Source organism: Blennius ocellaris, assembly GCF_963422515.1.
Source record: "Blennius ocellaris genome assembly, chromosome: 2".
Taxonomy (NCBI): Eukaryota; Metazoa; Chordata; class Actinopteri; order Blenniiformes; family Blenniidae; genus Blennius; species Blennius ocellaris.
The window spans coordinates 3,513,616-3,534,485 of NC_137651.1; the positions used below are offsets into that span (position 1 = coordinate 3,513,616).

General features: G+C 39.3%; 1 protein-coding gene across 1 annotated transcript in view; it reads right to left on the reverse strand.

Moving 5' to 3' along the window:
- The window catches only part of LOC308143430 (calcium-binding protein 8-like), a gene marked incomplete at both ends in the record, with an annotated part of 86,175 nt that overhangs the window by 35,599 nt on the left and 29,706 nt on the right, over window positions 1-20,870 (reverse strand). The window contains 2 exons of the mRNA XM_080514230.1: window positions 4,641-4,753; window positions 15,845-15,988. Coding sequence (XP_080370356.1) covers window positions 4,641-4,753; window positions 15,845-15,988 — 257 coding nt within the window. The remainder of the gene's footprint in view (window positions 1-4,640; window positions 4,754-15,844; window positions 15,989-20,870) is intronic.

Genomic DNA, 20,870 nt, shown 5'->3' on the forward strand with positions numbered 1-20,870 from the left:
AATCATTATCCCATCACTCCAGCTGGTGAGGATGTGACACTTTGCCTGATAATACTGGGAGAAAAATGAAAGAAAGAAAGAAAGAAAGATCTCTCAGCCAAGACGAGAACTGAGCGACTCTAAAGGGTTCAAAGCGACTGAACCAGAGCAGAATCGGAGGTTGGTGTGAGTTAGTGGAGGTCTGATGGTGTCACGTCCCTGCGAACGGGACAATTTCTGATAAAGCGAGCCGTGGAAAATAAATACTTAATGGTATAAATCCTTCCAAGAGCCAGATGAAAGGGAAAGAAGTCTGTGACGAACTGTCGAAACACTGTGATCACTGTGGATTTTTATGAGTCTCTCTCACGCACGCACGCGCGCGCGCGCGCGCACGCACACGCACACGCACACACACACACACACACACACACACACACACACACACACACACACACACACATCCTCTGGATTCATGTGTTATGGGAAATATTTCACAGCGACGGCTGCAATAACAGGAGATCATTCATAAGCTTTCTGGATTCATTCAGTAACTTCAAACACTCATTAGTTGTCTGCAGAATAAGTTACTTTTTTATGATTAAAACTATATTCAGGACAAGATTCAGTTTGATTTCATGGCCGTAGAAATTGGTGACAGCTTCTGCCCCTTTTTTTCCAAAAATAACTTCAACTTTCAACAATTGGCAGTTCTTCAGTATTACTGTGTGTTATTGACATAAGTGAGAAGTTCATGTTACAAATATGTGACTCACTGGTGAAGGTTTCTGACTCGCACATTTCTTTTTAAAAGCATTAATAACAGGAAAAATTACGTCTCATACCCCAGTAAAATAACAAAACGTTTACTCAGTAGAGCACAGAGACTGAAACTGCTCTCGTGAGACAGGTTAAATGGTTTTGTTTTTTTATGACTTCATAGTGGATGGCTTTATGTCTGCGATGGTTTTATGTTTGATTTTCATACTGCAGCTTGAGGTCTGTTAGTGTCCTGTTTGATAATACCGCAATATCTAAAGTGGTGAAACTCTTCTAGCATGTGCTTTCCTGGCTATAATATTATAATGCACTACTGCATATTGTTTTCGTATAGAATATTTAAGGGTGGATTAAAGTGTCCTGTCTTCTCTCATTTGTTACCTGTTATTCAATAGTTTGTTGGTTTTTTTGGAGTTACGAGGGGTTGACCGAAGGGAGACCGTCAGTGTTGAGCAGGAGATCCTCCCTATTGACAAGAGCATAATTTTTACTATGAATAAGAACCTCTACATTGAAAAGGAGGACCTCCGTGCTGAGAACGAGACACTTCACGCCCAGAATCAGCGCCTCCAATCTGAGCTGCAGATTCTCCGTGCAGAGAAGATCAGGCTGGAGGAGGCCAACAACGTCTCAGAGGAGAAAGGAGGCTTCCGGAGGCTGGTCTCCAAGAATGAAGGCCAAAGTCAACTGAAGAGGGAGGCCAAGAAAGACAACAAGCGAGAGAAAAAGAAACGGATGCCGGAAACAAGGAAACCGACAGAGATCTGCCAGTTCAACCTCTCATGGCAATATAGGTCTTTTAATGTAAATTCTTCTGAATCCGGTTGTTAATTGAAACAGGCGTCTTTGTTGAGGGCTGTTAATTGGAAGTCCAGCACAGAATGTGAATAATGATGAGTGGGACAGAACAATCCAGCAGCGTGAGTTGTCCGACTCGATGGTTTATTCAGTGTTTGATGAACTGTTCTGTGGGCTTTCAGGCAGACAGACAGTGTTATTGTTCTGCCTGTACACTTGCATTGCTGAGATAATTAGCATTTTCCAATTGTCACACTAAAGTTGCACTGCACGCTTTTTCCTGCTGTGGAGACGCACTGTTAAAATTGAAAAAAAAAAAAAAGAGGATGGTTAAACACACTGCAGCTTTTCCTCTTTTACTGAACTTCAAACGCACACAGAAACTTTGATTTTAAGGCACAGATTCAACAAAGAGCACACCAAACAAATACTCTGAAAGAGGCTGAGTCATACACCACAGTCCATTAGCAAACAAAACTAAACACACAGCCGTAATATCACAAGCGACTAATCATCCATGAGGTGTGTGGAGAAAAAAAATCATGTTAAATCAAAGTTTGCAGCCCCCCCCCCCCTTTTTTTAAATACACTCCTCACTGTAGATGAGGTGATTAGTGCCGATTCCTTCTCAGAGGGAAAATGAAAAGCGAATGAATAAAAAAAAAAATCCTCTCAACCACAACAAGCACCCGGGGAGGGGTAAAGCAGAAGGTCACTTGTCGGCTGCACTTCTGCCAAAGCCAAGGTCATTGCAGCAGCCAAATGTGTCTGGCAGCAGGTTGGCTGGTGTGTCTTCGATGTAAACCAGCAGCTCCTGCCCCCGAGACGGAGCCCGGCTCACGCTGATGATTGCATCAAGGGGAAGAAGCAGCCAAGTGTTACCATCCAGAGCCAAATGTCCTGCTCTCCTCCTCACACCTGCCCGCTCATTCGCTCACGTCTTTTCCATTGTCTACAAATGACCTTCAACTCTATTTCATTTGTATTACTCGTGCACTAACACTTAATGTCCCCTCCTTTGTTTCCAATTTTTCCACCACTTCAGACTCTGGAAGCCCCTTTGGGCAGAGCACCAGTCACAGCCTCACTCCAAGGACATCAGATGACACATATCCAGCCTTTTGTCTGAAGCTGTGTGTGCGTGCATGCATGAATCTGTACGTGTTTATGTGTGTAAACTGAGCTGGATAACGACTGTTTTTTTTTTTTTTTCATCAAAAGTGATATACAGATTGCACTTGTGCAGAGAAGTCTCTCACAGTGAGACCAAAAGCATGAGTCAGAATACCAAGTTTTCTTCTGTGCACAAATATTCTCTTTCAGAAATATAAAACCTTCAAAAACAAAACTTGCCATTTAGATCAGCGATTGGAAACTTTCATTATTGCGAGGGCCATAAAAAATGTAATCGATGTCACCATCAGGCCAAACTGTGGCTGAGCAATTTCACCATGAGGATATATTAGATTACTTCCAACTTTTGATAAAAAAATAACTTTATAACTCAAAATGTATTGAATGGACATGCATAAATTTCATGTTTGACAGTACAGGAGTGTGTGTGCCACAATGGGGCCAAAAAGCGACAGAGGATCTGGAGGACATTAAAAAGTCCCTGGACTTACTGTCAGAGTTGACTGCTGTTAGCCTCCAGCAGAAAACCATCATGGGCTTGATAAAGCCCTGCAAGTCCAGAATGCCAAAAAGGAAAAGCGCATCGCCTTCCTGGAGAACAGTGTCTGATATTGATCATATGAATGATGTGGTTAATGTATTCAACAGGTGTCTTGTAAATGTTGGACTGAATCTGGCAGAAAAAAAATAATCCTGGAAGAGATGATGGATGGAAAGAAACTCAATGTTTCTCACTGTAGTGGAGGAGAGGGAGATAATAGATATTGTAAACAAATGTAAAAGCAAGACGTCACTTGACTGTGACGGTATAGATATGATAACAGTCAAAAAGATAACACCATTTTCCAAATTGGGGATGAATAAAGTACTAATCTATCTATCTATCTATCTATCTATCTATCTATCTATCTATCTATCTATCTATCTATCTATCTATCTATCTATCTATCTATCTATCTATCTATCTATCTATCTATCTATCTATCTATCTATCTCTGACAAAGTTTTATTGAAAGCACTTTTGTTCAATGTTAGTTCTCAGTTGATGACAAAGTGTTAACCCTTCCTGCTCCTTAAAACTTCTGCTGCCGGGCCGAAGCTGTCCTCAGCTTCGGGGTTAAGTCCCTCGCCTCACAGCCGGAGGAAAGCAGGACATGGAACTCTGTTTCTGAGATGAATGTTTGTTGTATTTATTTGCCAGTTAGTTTTTGCTGGACCCACTCCGCATAGCACGCTCGCTCTCGCACGCACACTGGTCAAGCGAGCAGTGCAGTATATGTGGCAGTGCCATAAAAATGAATTTTGAATGTCAGTACATCACAATGTACGAATGTTCAAATAACATCTGTGGAATTAGTACAGTGCTATAAAAAAATACAAAAAAATAAATAACACAGATAACGAAAATGTGTTTTCATTTCTAATTTGATCTTTTTGTTAATGTTTATTAATGATTATAGCCTTGTCTCTGCAACATACTTAGTGATGCAAACTTTTTAACGTAGACTGAAATTCTGTGTGAGCTATCATCAACGTCAGGATGAAATTATAATACAAACAATAAAAAGGCTTTTTTTGCAGGGCAACAATTTAATTCTATGCATAAAGACCACAACCAAGCATATTTCAAGTTTTCTTTTCTGTTATTCACATGCATGGATAACACTTCAAAACACTATGTTCAGTGTGTTTTGTGAATAACAAAGGCACGTATGTACTGTATGTTTGGACACATTAAATATGGATGTAGAGGCTGCTGATGGATGGGTGCATGAATGGATAAATAGATCGGCGCGTGTGTGGCGATCCAAAAGTATTGACAGAAAAATGCACTAATAGATGGCCAAACAAATATGGGTCATATTATTTCGCTGCATCTTTCAGTTCAGGCACACCGGCTCTTCATCTCTTCATCGTCTGTGTTGTATGACAATATAAAAAGCACTTACCTGCCAGAAGATGGTATCTATTGTGCTTCCCAGGAAGCCTTCTCTTGTTTCAGACGACAGGAGCTTTGGACCGAGAATCGTCATGAACTCCTCGAAGTCCACCTGTCCGTCACCTGGTGGTGGACAGACGAGAGAGAGAGAGAGAGAGAGAGAGAGAGAGAGAGAGAGAGAGATGATGTCTGCTGGTGATTTGCAAGGGTATCATCACAACCAGCGATTTACTGCATGGATCCCCGTCAATATTCCCAGGAGAGAAATCAAACCAAATATAACTCAGTCAATAATTCTTGATCGATCTAATGACGTCAAGAACGGTTCTTTTGATCCACGACTGAAAAACTGAAGTTTTAAGGAACATCAGACTGAGAAACGAGGAAAATACCAACAAGGCAATGATCCATTTGTGTGCATCAATCACTGGATATGATCCATGAATGATGTAAAAAAGAAACATGATGTAAACGTCTGAAAGAGATGGAACAGATTTGAGAGAGAGAGAGCTGCAGACAAACATCTCAATGGAGTGTTTTTTTTTAACCGACAGAACTTTGCAGCCATGGAGCCAAAAACAAACCACAAAACACTGAAGAGATTCACACATTTTCAGGAGAATCCTCAAGGTGGAGGAATAAGTAAAGATATGAACTGCAATTTTCTAATCAAAGTAATTGTTGTGTCTATTTTGTCCACTGAGGGCCACCGCACTGGTTTAGTAACAACAGAAAACAAAATGCAACAGAGTCAAAACTGATCAGCAGCTGGTAATACTTTTATAATATTGCAGGTACGTAAAGTAGCGACGACGAAGAAGAAGAAGAAGAAGAAGAAGAAGAAGAAGAAGAAGAAGAAGAAGAAGAAGAAGAAGAAGAAGAGGGAGAAGAAGAACAAAAAGAAGAAGAAGAAGGAGAAGGAGAAGAAGAGCAAGAAGAAGAAGGAGAAGAACAAGAAGAACAAGAACTTTCACTGGAACACTTTTCAGATTCTTATTACCAGGAGGTCTCACTGAGGTGTGCAAAAATCTCTGCTCAAGACAAGATGAATCAGTATTTTTGTCGTTTATCACTTACACATCTGGACGTTTACTTTAAAAATTTGTTTGTAATCTTTCCCCTGAAGTGGAGCAGACAAACACACTTGTCTTGCTGGTGTGTGCTTATTGGTTTGGTTGTGGGAGGAGGGGCGTGTTCAATGGTGAGTGATGTTGCCATCCTGAGCGGCATCCTGATGGCCGATTTGCCCCTGAGCAGATCCCTGTGTAGCTAAATGTGAAATCCTTTCACAAAGTGAGGCAGGGCATGCAGGGAAAAGGAGGACACATCAATGAACCTCTCCTGGAATAAATAAGTGCACAGCTCAGACATAATTGGAGCCTTTGGCCTTGCGAAAGGTTCCTGCAGTTCTTTTTTTTTTAAATTTTGCTGCAGACAACTCAGTTATTACTCAGAATATTTGGTCTTAAAGGGAAACACGGATCCTGCTGGTGTCTTTGCTTTTTTTTTTTTTTTTTTGTGGCTTTTTTTAATTTCCCTCCCACTTTGCTTGATATCGCAGTTCAATAAACCATTTATGAGATGAAAAAGTGAGAGATAACTCAAAAAGGGTGCGCTGTGAGTAGATGTAGAATCCGGGATGTGAGGCGATCAAAGCTTACAGCCGCCGCGTCGCTCTCAACACGGCGTTCCTGTGGCGCGCATTGATTCAAACGGCACAGATCTGGGAGTCCTGCTGATAGCTGCTGAAGCTACTGCCAAAACAAAACATCAAAACTCTGCAGACGGCAACAATTCAGAGCAACAGATCCCCGATTCAGATTGATGTGGCTGCACGGCCTCGCATCTTTTACACTTTTTGGATTAAAAGTTTTTATAATCCCAGCGAGGCTGAAGACAATCCGTCTGCTTTCATTATCGCCACGTCAAGATGAAGCAAACCTGCACTGAATGACCGGGCTGCTTGTCATGAGACAAGGGAACTTAAGAAAGATGAGATGAGATGGAAAGGTTTCCCCAAAGCCGGTGAAATCTGTAGATTCAGTGGCTCTGAAATAACATCCGAGAAAATGTAAGCACCTCGCAGGGCAGCTGTTGTTAGCTATGTGTGTATTGGGGTTTATAATCTTATGTCTCATTTGATGAGACACATTTAGTTCTTGTTTCAAATATTGTAAAATAATTTAAAACCAGGATGAGCAGACCTATTTAAAAAAAAATTGGTATATTGTTTGATATTTGCTCATGGCATTACATTTTATTGATACGACAGACTTTTTTTGAGAGAGAAAAGTGGGTTTTCATCATGAAAAACTGCATTATATCTACATCCTGTCATGGTCCAGAGGTTTTGGCGAAATGAGTTTGAGACCCCTGATGCAAAGCAAAATGAATCTGAAGTGGTAAAAAAAATTAACTATAGAGTCAAACTTTGTTTTGTTTGCTTTCACATAAAGATGTAGCAAACAATGATGTAATAATGGCCAATAAAGTAATCATTGGGCTATTTTCAATGTAATAAAGCCAATAATAGGGCATGTATCCTAAATTAATAAAGATGAACTATTTTAGATCAGCAAACTGCATAAAATCTACAAAAATATAGACATTTCCAAGAAATGCAGCCATATTTATGTACGAGTACATTATTGACTGAAGTAATAACATCTCCAAAGGTTAATACATTGAACTAATTAAAAAAATGAATACACTGTTGATCGTTTAAGGTTTCTTTAATTCATAAACCCGTTCATTAACTGTTTAATCGTGTTGCTCGGCAACAGCACTCAACAGCATGCGCTAAAAAAACTGCACTGTACTTTAATTCGGGTGATGTTTCTTGTGATTTATGTTCTCCCTGAGTGACGTGGGAGATATGAAATGTCAAATCGAAGTGGAGAGAATGGAAAATAATGACAAGGATAACAGAAGTGAAGAAAATGATCATGACAGAAGCATGAAAATGGCATCTGTGTCAGGGACCGGACTAACCGCTCAGCTTCAATTCCACCTCCTTTTAACTCTCAAGTCTTTATTTAATACCCTTGCTTTTTACTCAGCTCCAGTGTTATTATATAACATCACTTTTGAAAGTATTATTATGCATAAACACAGTGAAATTGTTCAAAAGCTTTATTAGAAGTTCAGGAATGTTCATGTCTCATGGAAAAAGGTCTTTTTCAAATTGTGTTCTAAAACAAAGGCTTGTCTGTATAATTTGACTGGAATTACCATGGCGATCTGACTTCGTCACAAACAGGACAAAAAGCTGCTTCTGTACAACAGCAGAAAAACAAATACTGTCCTTGTTGCCATAATTCAGAGGCCTGTTTGACTCAGGTTTTACTTTTGCCGTCTGCTGCTTCTCACGTCACGGTAAGGAACTCATTTGACTCGTCTCTCCCTCCCACCTGCTCCTGCCGTCTCGGCAGACGAGGTCAGAGCCTTGTCAGGGGAAAGTTACTGGAGCAGGGCGACTCAATCTGTCCCCTTACCTACCAGCACCTCTGTGAGTGTTTCCACTCTCGGCCATGAGGCCACTGCTGAGTCTGATGCTGCACCTTCAGCACATCACTCCAGAGCACGGAGCGGCAAGTGTCCCGGTCTGATGACGGATGAGTGACGAGAGGAGGCAGAGGTAGAATGGGGCAAAACAGGTGCAAGGCAAGATCGGGTGAAGTACATTTATAAGTACACATGTATGAGACGAGTATTGAAAAGTGTGTCAAATGTTACTTTTGTTTCCATTAATGAATAAATGAATTAAAACCAGAACTACCATGAATGTCAGGAAGCCTGAAACACACATTTTAATGAAAAGTGTTGTGAATACTGCATTGCAGTAATGAGCTCAAATCCCATTATTGTGATGGAACACGGTGGCAGTCACAGTTATTAACAATGGGTTTGTTACTATAATGAGTACTGTTAATTGGTATTAGCTCCACATTTGTGGCAATAATGAGTTCGTAATTACTACTACAAATAGTTTAAATGACTGACGTTTCACAGACGTATCACTTGCTACTTTTGTCAGATATGGTATGAGCATTAACTAAGCGACTTCTTAACTTACTGCTTTAACTAAACTCCTGTTTATTGAAGGCGGAGCACGTCATTAATTCAGAAGTAAGTCATGCTCCTCAGAGCATTAGTAATAATTGGCATTGGTTGCCTCAAATAAACATCCCTGTTTCTTCTTCTTCTACAAACTATACTAGCAATAGCATGTATCTACAGTGCTATGAGGAGCCTCAATTGCCTCTGGTAAACATTAGCATCACTTTTTTTTTTAAAGTGATGTGATTCTGCTAGTGATGCCGGTAACAGGTTAATTAGTAACGCATTAATCTTGTATGACCACTTTTTTCAGTGACGAGTAATCTAACACATTACTATTTCCAAACCAGTAATCAGATTAAAGTCACTTGTCCAAGTCACTGTACGTTACTATTGTAGTGTCCAGCAGGACGAGTTTCTTGTCTGCAAAGCCGATTTATTATTAAACAGAACCAGCCGCTCTTCCATTCTCCTCACACACAGTCAGGCAGCAGCATGCACACACTGCAGCTCATCTGACCCGCCCCCTTCTCCCCTCTCAGCCAATCACAGGCCAACCTGCTCTAACAGTGTGTTCAGGTGACACAAAAGAATGGGAACCAACCACCATTAACAATAAACATTAACGATGCAATAAGCCCCCACCCATTTTTTTAAATGAATGAATCAATCAATCAATGTAAGACTTTATTTGTCCAGGAGGGGGGCAAATAAAGTCACATAGAGCAGGCAGTGCAAATAAATAAATAAGTAATGCAACAACAGACTACAACTACATCTGTGGGTAAATAAATAGCAGTAACAGTAAAAATGTGATAATAAAAGCTTGAGTCAGATATAAATACAACAAAGAATGAAGGTCAAAGGTTAAATATGCATCAGCAGGTGCAGGAGGCAGGATCAGCAGAGTTTTTGGTAAAACTGGTTGTAATTTTTATGTTCAGACGATGGGGGCTGCTGTCGGCAGCTGCTGAAAGTAACGAGTAACTAACATGTAATCTAACTTAGTTACTTTAAAAAACATGTAATCAGTGAAGTAACTAAGTTACTTTTTAAAGGAGTGACTAGTACTCAGTAAACAGATTAGTTTTTTAAAGTAACTGTGGCAACACTGGTTGCTGCTATAACATGGTAAACTTTGACAGTAGCAGCTTTGGCACTTTGAAGAAATAATGAACAAGGTTGACATAAGTTTCATAGTACTAGTTACTTTTGTCAGATATTAAATTTATCTTTGAGATTATCTGAAGCTGACTTCAAGAGTACCATTGCTGTTTAACTAAACTCCTGTTTATGTGTGGAACCTGAGCTCACATGGACCCTGAGGGAACAGTGCTGTTCCCAGCAATATGGAAAGGTTTAGCATCAGTTGAATAAGATCTACATTAGCTTCCTTCCAGATTAAAGAGCATCTTCCTCCCAATTCATCTTCAATTGAGCTTAATGAGTGCATCGATATCAGAAAACTATGTCAAGAAAGTAGTTTCAAGAATGTTTGGAGGCTTTCTGGACTGTGTGAAAGTCAGAAATAGTTCATAATGCATTTCAGGTATCTTCTATAATGTAAAAATAATTTATTCACAATGATCAATCTTCAGACAATTCAGCGTTTTTACATCAGTGAAGTAAGAAAGAAATTATAAAACATCTCATGGCACACTGCAAAATGTACCTCGCACACAATGTACAATGCTCAGAAAGGGGCACTGCTGCACCCTGGGTGCTACTGAAAGGAAATAAATCAATGAAATCCTAGTTCGTGGCAATTGCACCATATTTTCTCTCACTCTCTCTCTCATATATATATATATATATACATATATATATATATATATACAGCAGCTTCTCAAACACCCTGAAGGGCAGCTCTTTGAGATAAATAATACAATGAGTGACATTGTACTCTGCTCATCCACCGACAGCCCCCAGACAATGGTATGCATGCATTTGCTGTAACTAATCATTTCTTTTCGTAATTAATAGTAAATGTTAACGGCTTTTCGCCATACAAAATCGCAAATGTCAAAAACTGTAATTTTTTAAGATGAAAAAAGATGACCTGGTTGTTCTTTTTCCCAAACTGTTTGACAGCTGATTCCTTTTTATTTCACCTGTTAATATGTTATTTCATTATGGACCCGACAAGGAGGAGAAACACAAAAAGCGGTGGGTGAAATGAAGGATGCAACTCTCAGTAGGCAACACATTCACAGCTTTATTTGCACATTTCCTTGTGTTTGTTGGAACCCAGATTTCCTGAATTTGACCAAACTCTTCCATTTAAAAACAAAAACTAAATGACCTTGAAGAGGATACAATCAGGACCAGTCCCAGCTCATCATTTTCTTGTAACGTGTTATTTATGTGCACTATTTTTCCATTTGAAATTATTATATACATCACACTTTACACTATTATAGATCCATATATATATATATATATATATATATATATATATAATAGTGTATAGTGTGCGCGCGCGTGTGTGTGTGTGTGTGCAATGAACTGGAGGCCTGTAGAGGGTTTCACCTGTCTTCACATAGAATAATGTGGGATTGACTCCAGAGACCCAGAGTTGAATGGGGGAGCTGGAACCAGAGACTCATCAGCCGCCACCTCTGAGTCTGGCTCTGCAGGTTACGTCTTATAAAAAGGGAATTTTTCTTTTCCATCGTCTCGTCTACTTGCTCACGTGGAATTGTTGGGTTTTTGTCCATAAAGGAACCTTGAGATGACGGCATTGTAAAATGAATGACAATGCAGAGTGATTAAAGGAAAACAAAATTATAATATAAAATGAGTTTCTGTTTCATCTCGGTTTTCTTGTTGTTTGGATAATGACTAAACAAATGTACTTCAGAACATTAGTCGAGATCATGGTGATGCAGCGGTTTGACAACTGGTCATCTCTGATGTTTTGTGCAGTTTGCGTGGTCTCATTGTGCATGTCTGGGATTTTCTCATGTTATTCTGACTGTGATTGCCCTTGTGTGTATCAGTGTGTGTCTTCATGTTATTTGTCCTTGTGATGGACTGACAACAAGTTGTTTTCTGCATTTGTGCAAAACATCTGATGGGCTCTACTCTTAAGTTGGACAAATGAATGAATCATTATCAAAATCCATCACTAAATACACAACACGCACACACACACACACACACACACACACACACACACACACACACACACACACACACACACACACACACACACACACACACACACACACACACACACACACACACACACACACACACACACACACACACACACACACAATCTATCATAACTAACCAGTTCCTACTAAAGCTGACTGTGTTGTTTGCATGTTGTGGGTTTCTTCCGAAAAACAAACAGCTGCTGATTAGAAAACAAATAAAGTCAAATTTGAAATGTTGGATTCTGCTGGCTGATGGCTATTTCCCAGGCCTATTCAAAAGTAGTGATTCGAGTCAGCTTCAGGGGGAGGGAGGTAATCAAGGCTTTGAACAGAAACAACAAAGAGAAAAGAGCGTGATCGAGGCTGGACAACAAAGGCTGCTGCAGCGCTGTGATCAGGGACAAAGACGATCCGTCACACCTCTCCACGAAGCCCTCAGAGCTCAGTAACAACCGCCAGGATCGGTTTGGGAGCAGCGAAAGAGATAAGCTGTCGGTGTGTGGTGGAGATCAGCCGGACTCGGCCAAGAGTCGATGTGTGTGAGCGAGAACGTGCTCCTCACAGCTGCCCACCTGGCCAAGACACGATCCACGTCATCCACTCCCATTCGTCCGCTAATGCACGTCCTCTCCTTCATGTGTCCCTCTGATCACCGGCTGCTAATGATTATGCAAACTCACATGCACGAGGTGATATACGTATCGGGAGAAAACTGGAAGCTTCTGCAGCAATTCACTAATCAATACATTTCAAAATCTTTTAACTTTGTCATCCTGCTAGTTTTTCATGGTCCAATGTAAATAATTTCTATGTAAATGTTCTAAGAAATATATTCTTTTCTCAATTTTTTTTAGGGTTTTCTGTAAATAATGGGTGATTTGTTTATGCAACTACTAGATCATAGTAATGTCCCAATATGAGACCGATGCATACAGATTTAATCCAAAGTATATTCATCTGATTAATTTTTCACAAGTAATTTGTAATTGTTAAAGACTTTCCAAAGATAATTTTAAAAGTTTAAAGAAATATTCTGAGTCACAGAAATAATAAATGGAAAATACATAAGTCGAGATACTCAAATCAAAAGCATGTTTAATAGAAAAATACTCTAAATATGAAACATGTTATCAGAAATCTACACATATGCTCAGGTTGGAGGAACTTGTTCATATCTTACAATAAGTCTTGCCTCTCATCCATCAGGTCATGCTGTGCAACAACCAATAATGTAATATTTCAAAGTAATAATCAGCGTATTTTAATAGCTTGCAATACCATGTTTGATCCATCTCTAACATTTTGCAAATAATGTAACAACTTATTAAATGGTTGAAGTAGCATTTAAATAGGGCTGCATTCCTGGATTATAAAAGACATTTTGCAGGTTTTATGCAGTTTGCTTATCAATAAATCATCACATTCCTTCATTGATACAAACTCTGCAACACTGTCAATTACAGTTGACATAAAAAAAAATCTTTTACTATTTTATTACCTTTGTGACGTTTTTTGCATTCAGAACAGCCAAAATTATTACGTTATTAGCAGTTATTGCACAGTTGGTTGTTATAGATTTGAATCAATGACTTTCACTTTCCAGCATGTGTTTGTGTTTCATTAATTTGTGCTGAGGGATGTGATTTATAAAGAGTAAATACATAAAATAGGGGCTTTGAAGTCATCTGCACTGTTTATTTGACAATTTTAGTTTGAAGGCATACATTTTAACCTCGATCCAGGATTCACATAGTAGCCATAACTTTTATTCAGGGAAAAAAGCACTTATTTTATGATTCTACTGCTTGCTTTTTTATGTTTGCTGTCGACCTTGCAGAAGTACTAAATGTTGGTATGAGGGTCTCTCTTGTAATGTGCACGTCTAAGTCTGGGGTTTGCTTCTGGATGAGCCATCTGTTCTAGATGCTTTTTTAAATATGAAAAAAGTCTGAGTTGGCAATTAGTGGTGCCTAAATAAGCCCGACACCCCTGTATTTTCTGAAAGGCAAGAATCAACACAAACAAGCTCGACTCAATGCACAACGACAGAAAGCCTGACGATGGCCAGGCCAGTAAATAAATAAACAGAGCTGCACATCGGAGACTTCTGAGACAAACGCTGCCGTGACCTTTGTCAGCTTGGAAAGTGGCCTGGCCCGCTTCTTCAAGCTGCAGCTGCTGATGCAACACCATGCGGCCTGGAGGTGGAGAAGCAGTTCGGGTCTCCGGAGACCCACAAGCAGATGAGTCAGAGGAGGAACCAAGGCAGCCTCACTCCTTAAACTTTCATATTCAGCCTTGAACACGTACAGTCGTCCCGTCTCCACAGTCAGGCTGAACAAACACTTCAGCAAAGGCATAAAGAGGTGTTGTATTTCCCCCCCAACATCTGACATTTGCATATTGCATTTTCCCATCTCCACCTCATGACGCTTTAAAGAGGCTCTGCCTTAATGAAATATCAGTCACAGTTAATGCAGACGTCTGTTTGGAGCTTGGCACAAACTGTGTTTGCAAGAGGAGGAGATTGTTTGGCCGTCTCAGAAGGTCACAGGTGCCGCTGGTCGCAGAAGAAAAACCCAAACACATTCAGATTTCATCACAGTTCATTCAAAGGCTATAAAAACTCAGCACTCGTTTAAATGTTATTGACAGAGTCAAAGCTAATCGAATATCCTAGTGCATCTAAATACATGGAATATTATTGAAAAATATTTTTTTGTGTTTAATCATTATTTAGTTTCTTAAATCAAAATGACTAATCATTTTAAAATTGGATTGTATAATTAGAAATAAAGCCCCTATAAGCACCTTATCTATTACATTTTCTCACTTTTTTGTCTTGTTAGGTTAAATATCAAGGTATAACAAATGAAATATTTCAGTTTTTGGGTCTTTTTATTGCAGCATTCCTTTGGTGTTGCCTACTTGGTTCACACTAACTTTCCACTACTTATTTTTGTTGTTGTTGGGTGTTTTGTTTAATTATTAATTTAACTCTGTTTCTGTGCATTTCTTACTGCAGTATTTCTACGTCAAATCACTTCCTGTTCTACAATGAACAACTTGAAATGTCTCAGGAATCATTCTGTACTTGTGGGCGTGTCCTAAAGCTACAACCAATTGAAACGTTTGACGCATTGACTAAGCCCCGCCCCCAATATTGTGACACATGCTTCTTTGGCATGGATATGTTGATGTTGATGTATTAACAGCCTTAAAATTGTTCCTAAATATGACAGTGTTACTTCGAGCATTTGAAATGTGTTTATTGCACAAGTGTTCAGAATTCACTGCAATGAAATTTTCATTTTTAAATTAAACAATGCACTGTGTGCACAGTGCATAAAAAGCAGAATTTATCACAGCTCAATCAGTTGATATTGCAGTACATTTGTAGATGAAATTGACAGTATATCCATTGTTTCCCAGTCTTATTTGTAATCAAACTAAGCATAAAATAGCTCAAATCAATAAATGAGATGAGAGAGATGAGAGAAAAAAACTGGGCAATCTAAAACCTTGAATCATTTTGCAGTGCAAAACAATATGAAACCCCACCTTGAGCGACAACAACTCTATTGTGTCACATGAGCACGTATTTTATTAATCTTGCTCTTTCATTCATGCCGCTTCCGTATCACTTCCACATTGTGGTGTTTTAACATCCCCGGCTGACAGTTGATGGCAGGAGGTTGAAAAATAAAAGGAATACATGGGCGTGCATGCGTAAATATGTTTTATGCATGATGCAGAGGAATGTGCAATCTGCACATGTGAAAAGGAACAAAGTCACAGTTTAATGTGAATCTTTCTACCAGGTGCACTTTACCGTTATTTCCTATGTGTGTAAATCAGGGGAAGCATGAGTGAAGGAATCCAATCTGCACAGAGCGAGTGTTACACCTACTGTACGTGTGTGTGTGTGTGTGTGTGTGTGTGTGTGTGTGTGTGTGTGTGTGTGTGTGTGTGTGTGTGTGTGTGTGTGACTCACCATCCATGTCTAGTCTCTGCATGATGATGGCCAGCTCCACCTCACTGGGCATGTACCCCAGAGACCTCATGGCCATACCCAGCTCCTGTTTGGAGATGAACCCGTTTCCGTCACGGTCCAGGACCTTAAACGCCTCGCGGATCTCTGCCAAGACAAACAGGAAAATCCACTCAGCACCAGCAATTAACGTTGGTCACCCTGCTTTTTAATTGGCACTAATCCATTTATCTATATTCTCGCCATCAGGAGTAAAAGATGGGAAACGCTGGACAAATCACCAGTGGATGCAGGCCAACAGGTAATAGACAGACAACCACAAACAATTCAGAGTAATGCTGTTCGACACCACTCATGTCCTTTCTGGTCTGATATCCAATAACACGAGGCACTACTCCTCGAGTAAACACACCTTTAGTGTTAAAGTAACTGGTAAGAAGTAATTTTTCAGCCAATGCTAATGCTAAGAGTCAGCTAATTGAGCAGTGTAGAGAGAAACAGCAACTTAACAACAGTCAGAAGTAACAAGCTCAGAAACTTCAAAAAAATTAATGGTGCATTATTGGAATTCTCTCTCTCTCTCTCTCTCTCTCTCTCTCTGACCTAGCTTCAGGCTGCACATTATGCAATTGGTCTCGCACCACTGCCTCAAGTTAACAAGATCAATTCCAGCCATCGATTCATTTTCTGCGCCCGCTGTCACAGCCACCGTCACCTCACACACTCTAGTGTAACTTTACTGTGCTCCTGCACACTGTGATGGCTTCTGCTTTCAATATTCTTTTTTTTTTTTTTACACAACATGAGCAAATAGCACCGCTCAGCATCTGTCCAAGCAATATTAAAGGGACTGTAAATTTCAAGGAGTTTGTTCTGAGTGGCATATTGTATCTGTTTCGCCGGGTGAACGTGTGACCTTCAGGATATTGAACTTGTCCTTAGACCATTAAAGGCCATTAAAGCCGTTCACTGTACAGAATATCACTCCCATTGGTGCTGCTAGTAATGAGGTAAACTTCAGGTTCACTCTTTCACAATAAGACCGACTTGGTCAATTTAGATTTTAAGGCTTTTAAAATGTAAAAAAAAAAGAAAAAAAAAAGACAATGATTGTTTTTATAAAATTGAAGATCTTCAGTAGTACAGTGTTTTCCAATGGTACTGAGAAACTGAGAGAAGCCTTCAGGGTCACTGTACTGTGTACTGTAGTAGTTGTAGATTCTTCTACACATCAATTAAGAAGTTTTTCTTATGAAAAGTTTGTAGGCCAAATCATGTCAGCTTTATAGGATTTTGAAGGTTTGCAGTGACAAATACTTGCCAGTATTGTTATAATTTTGTCTATTTTAAATGTAATATAGCAAGTAACATAACAACAACTATTTGAACCAATACAGTGATAACAATACCAATTATTTAGTAAGTTAATCTAATATTAAATGAGCCTTGAAAATGTCCTTTGAAGATCTAAAAACATGCAAATATTTATTTTTTTTTGCAGATGTGTAATTTTCACATCAAAAACAAAAAAAATCATCTATTTATTCAATGCAGCACTCTCCTATAGTTTTATTAATTCATAGACCATTTTTGCACTTTCTTACCTTTAAAATATCAATATTTATTTATTGTATTGGCCATTATTTCATTACTGGATGCCACATATTGTAACATTGTCTGAGCTACATATCAATTCTGCCTTTGCAGTATAAAATGACTCTGGCTGCAGTCTGTTCGCCCATATTTTTGTTTTCCAAGCTTTTAATACTCCTGAGAAATGATGCAGCTGCCTCGGAGCAAAACTACGGGAACATAATAAAACATCTCATAACCCCACAGAAAAGATGGATTTAGAGTTCGTGTTGATTCAGCTCACTGATCATTTTTTACTACGTTGTTCGTCGTGCCGTTAACACACAAAGACTACAAACAGAGTCAGAGAGGAATCACCTTGTTTTAAATCAATATTTGTCTCTGTCTGCCATATTTTCCACTGGTGTTTTTTGGGTGGGGGCAGGGTACATATCAATGTTTTCAGGCTTGAGTTGGAATGGAAAACAAAAGTAAAACATGCATCTCTTTTCCAGACAAGTGAGTTACATGTGCATCACTTTGGGTTTATTTTTCAGCATTTCTTTCTAAATGAGGTGTTCTTTTTGTGTTGATTTACATAATGGTATGAACATAATCACTGTCTTCACAAAATCGTTGCACGACACGGTATTTTTTAAAAACACATACACACAAAAGTCCAGTAATTCATAGTCTGCACATTTGTTATGTAGAAAACATATTGTACTCAGGAATGTCTTCACAGTGACACATGGACAATCATCATTGCAGGGAACCAAAGCTCACTTAAAGGGGTCATATTATACAAAATCCACTTTCTAATCATTTTCCAACAGTAATATGCATCTCCATACCTGAGAATGACACCCTGGAAGTGCTTATTTAATTTCTGTATGAAATGTGTGCTCCAACGAGCAAATCAGAAATCAAACCCTATCAAACAGTCCCACATGTTTTTATGTCTCTCATATGATCCAGTATTCAAATGGAGGGAAATCAAGGAAAAGCTGGTTTTGGGGCCTTAAACTTTGAATACAGTGTTTTTGGGCCAGCGAGACCAATGTGAAAGTGTTGAAAAGCTGGATAAAAGGACTCCTTTAAATAATTTTTCACCTAGAAATATAGTGAAATATTTGTGGCTTTGGTCAGTTTCATACAACTTTTTAACACATGATTGCATGATAGACATAAATATACTGACTTTGATGTATTAAGAGTGTAAAGACATCCTTCAACAAGGCTATAGATCAGTTAGGTAGGTTCTCTTTCAATCATTTTGGGGTTGATCATATTTTCCTGTGCATTTGTTTAATATACCTTTAAATATGTCTCGAGATACTGAATACATGAATATATAAATCGATTTGGGACTGTGGGGATGTTAACATGACCATCTAGCAGTACATAACATGATAGAGCACAACCCAATGGTTACATGCATCTCCTAGACCATATCCCTTCCTTGTGTTTCAGTTATCACATATAGGAATAATCAAGGAAGACATTTAAACATAATGTCGTGAAGTCTTCTAGAGTAGCGGGTAACTTTCCATTTGCAGTAACTAATGAAGCACTGCTTATACGCTGCAATCAACTGCACAACATTAGAGGCCAGCAAACAGTTTCTGCTCCTACACTCTCATTATATTTCCTTTGAAAAGGATGAAAATCATTATTGTGTTTAGTTTGAATAACGTTACTCCCATTAGCTTTCACAGCCGTGACCTACATACTGTAAATGTCTTGAGTTTGTTATTGCACATTTGACAAATTGACTGATTGTCAGATCAGAGAGAGAGAGAGAGAGAGAGAGAGAGAGAGAGAGAGAGAGAGAGAGAGAGAGAGAGAGAGAGAGAAAGAGAGCAAGAAAGAGAGAAGAGAGAGAGAGAGAGAGAGAGAGAGAGAGAGAGATAAAAACCTGCCTCATTTGTACACAGTTGAGTCAGCAGCTGGTCCACTCGCCGCTGAACGTGTGAACAAGTCATCAGTGGAGGGAGTCAGCAGGCTTCACTTTGCATTAATAAATGCATATTTCATAAGAGTGTCTTCGGATGGGAAGGGCGGTGTGTGGCGAGCGAGGGGGACAGGCACTGACAGGCATCTGGTGTTTTTAAATAGAGGTGGAATGTCACTTCTCCGAAGAACACTATGACTGCAACACACGCTCAGGCACACTGTGCAGCTGAATTATCCCACAGAGGAAAGTGGAAGAGACGGTTTAACTCCATCCCTGCTCAGACGGATCAAATACACAACAGGAGCAACACGGACTGGAATACTCCTCTAAATAAGATTCAAAGTTTCCACTACAATAACATGTCGGAGCTGCCAAGTTCATTGAAATGAGAAAGCACACATGGAAAATGACAGAAGATGGAGAGAAAGGCAAAAAATGACCAAGGATGAAGATGTTAATAGAAGACAACAAAAAAATAAAAGGAAGACAGATGAGAATACTTGGACAATGAAGACATAGAGGAAAGGAAAGAGAGCAAAACATACAACAAGACCGAGACATAGAAGATGAGAAAGATGGAAAAGACAAAGAAGAACTGGGAAAAAAAACAGACAATGCAGATAACAAAGACATCAATGAAGACAGAAAGGGAAAAAAAAGAGGATGAAAAACATAAAGAAGAAGAAGAAGAAGAAGAAGAAGAGACATTCACACAAGTGCGAATAACATAAAAGCAATTGATTAGAAAAACTATTTTCAGATGTTTTTTGGAGTGTAAAGGACAAAAAAAAGAATCTCTTTCCATGAGAGATGCATTTTCTGGAAAGGCCAATCCAAGAACCAAACAACAGGAACTAAAAATGAAAAACTAAAAAGGTATTTTTATTTGAGATTGTTCATCCCACACAATTCATCACCCCTTCATCTCCCGAGGTCCAAAATCAGCTTTTAAAAGTATCATCATCATCATTACTTACAAGAAGGAAGCCTAAACGGAGCACAGCCTGTGCTTTAAGAGGGGCCGGTACGCACCGGTATGCAGTACCGGCACTGTTTACCTGTTTACATGTTTACCCTTCAGCGTACCGGGACTTGTTTCTACCGTATGGCGCGTACCGGAACCTTTCACAGTGTCTGGACTATCAGCCGCTACGTTTTTCACACACTTTGAACTCAGCGGCTTAAACAATGATGCAAATGTATGGATTTTTACAGGGAAACGAGCTTCATGCCAACGACACATGGATGATGCGTTTAGGTGCAACACGTAACTCTGCACTCCGTGGCTGCGCTACAGGCTGACCAATGTTCTAGTCACAATCACAATCAGCCAATACTTTATGACCAGAGATGAAACCCTCAGTGTTTGTGTGTTTTTGCAGTAATTCACTCGCCCTCCTTCCCTCTCTCTCTTTCCCTCCAATCCAGTCCATTGCCCCACGGAAGCAGTGTTTAAAACTAGTGTTTTACTTTAAAAAAAAAAAAAAAAAGAAAAACCCA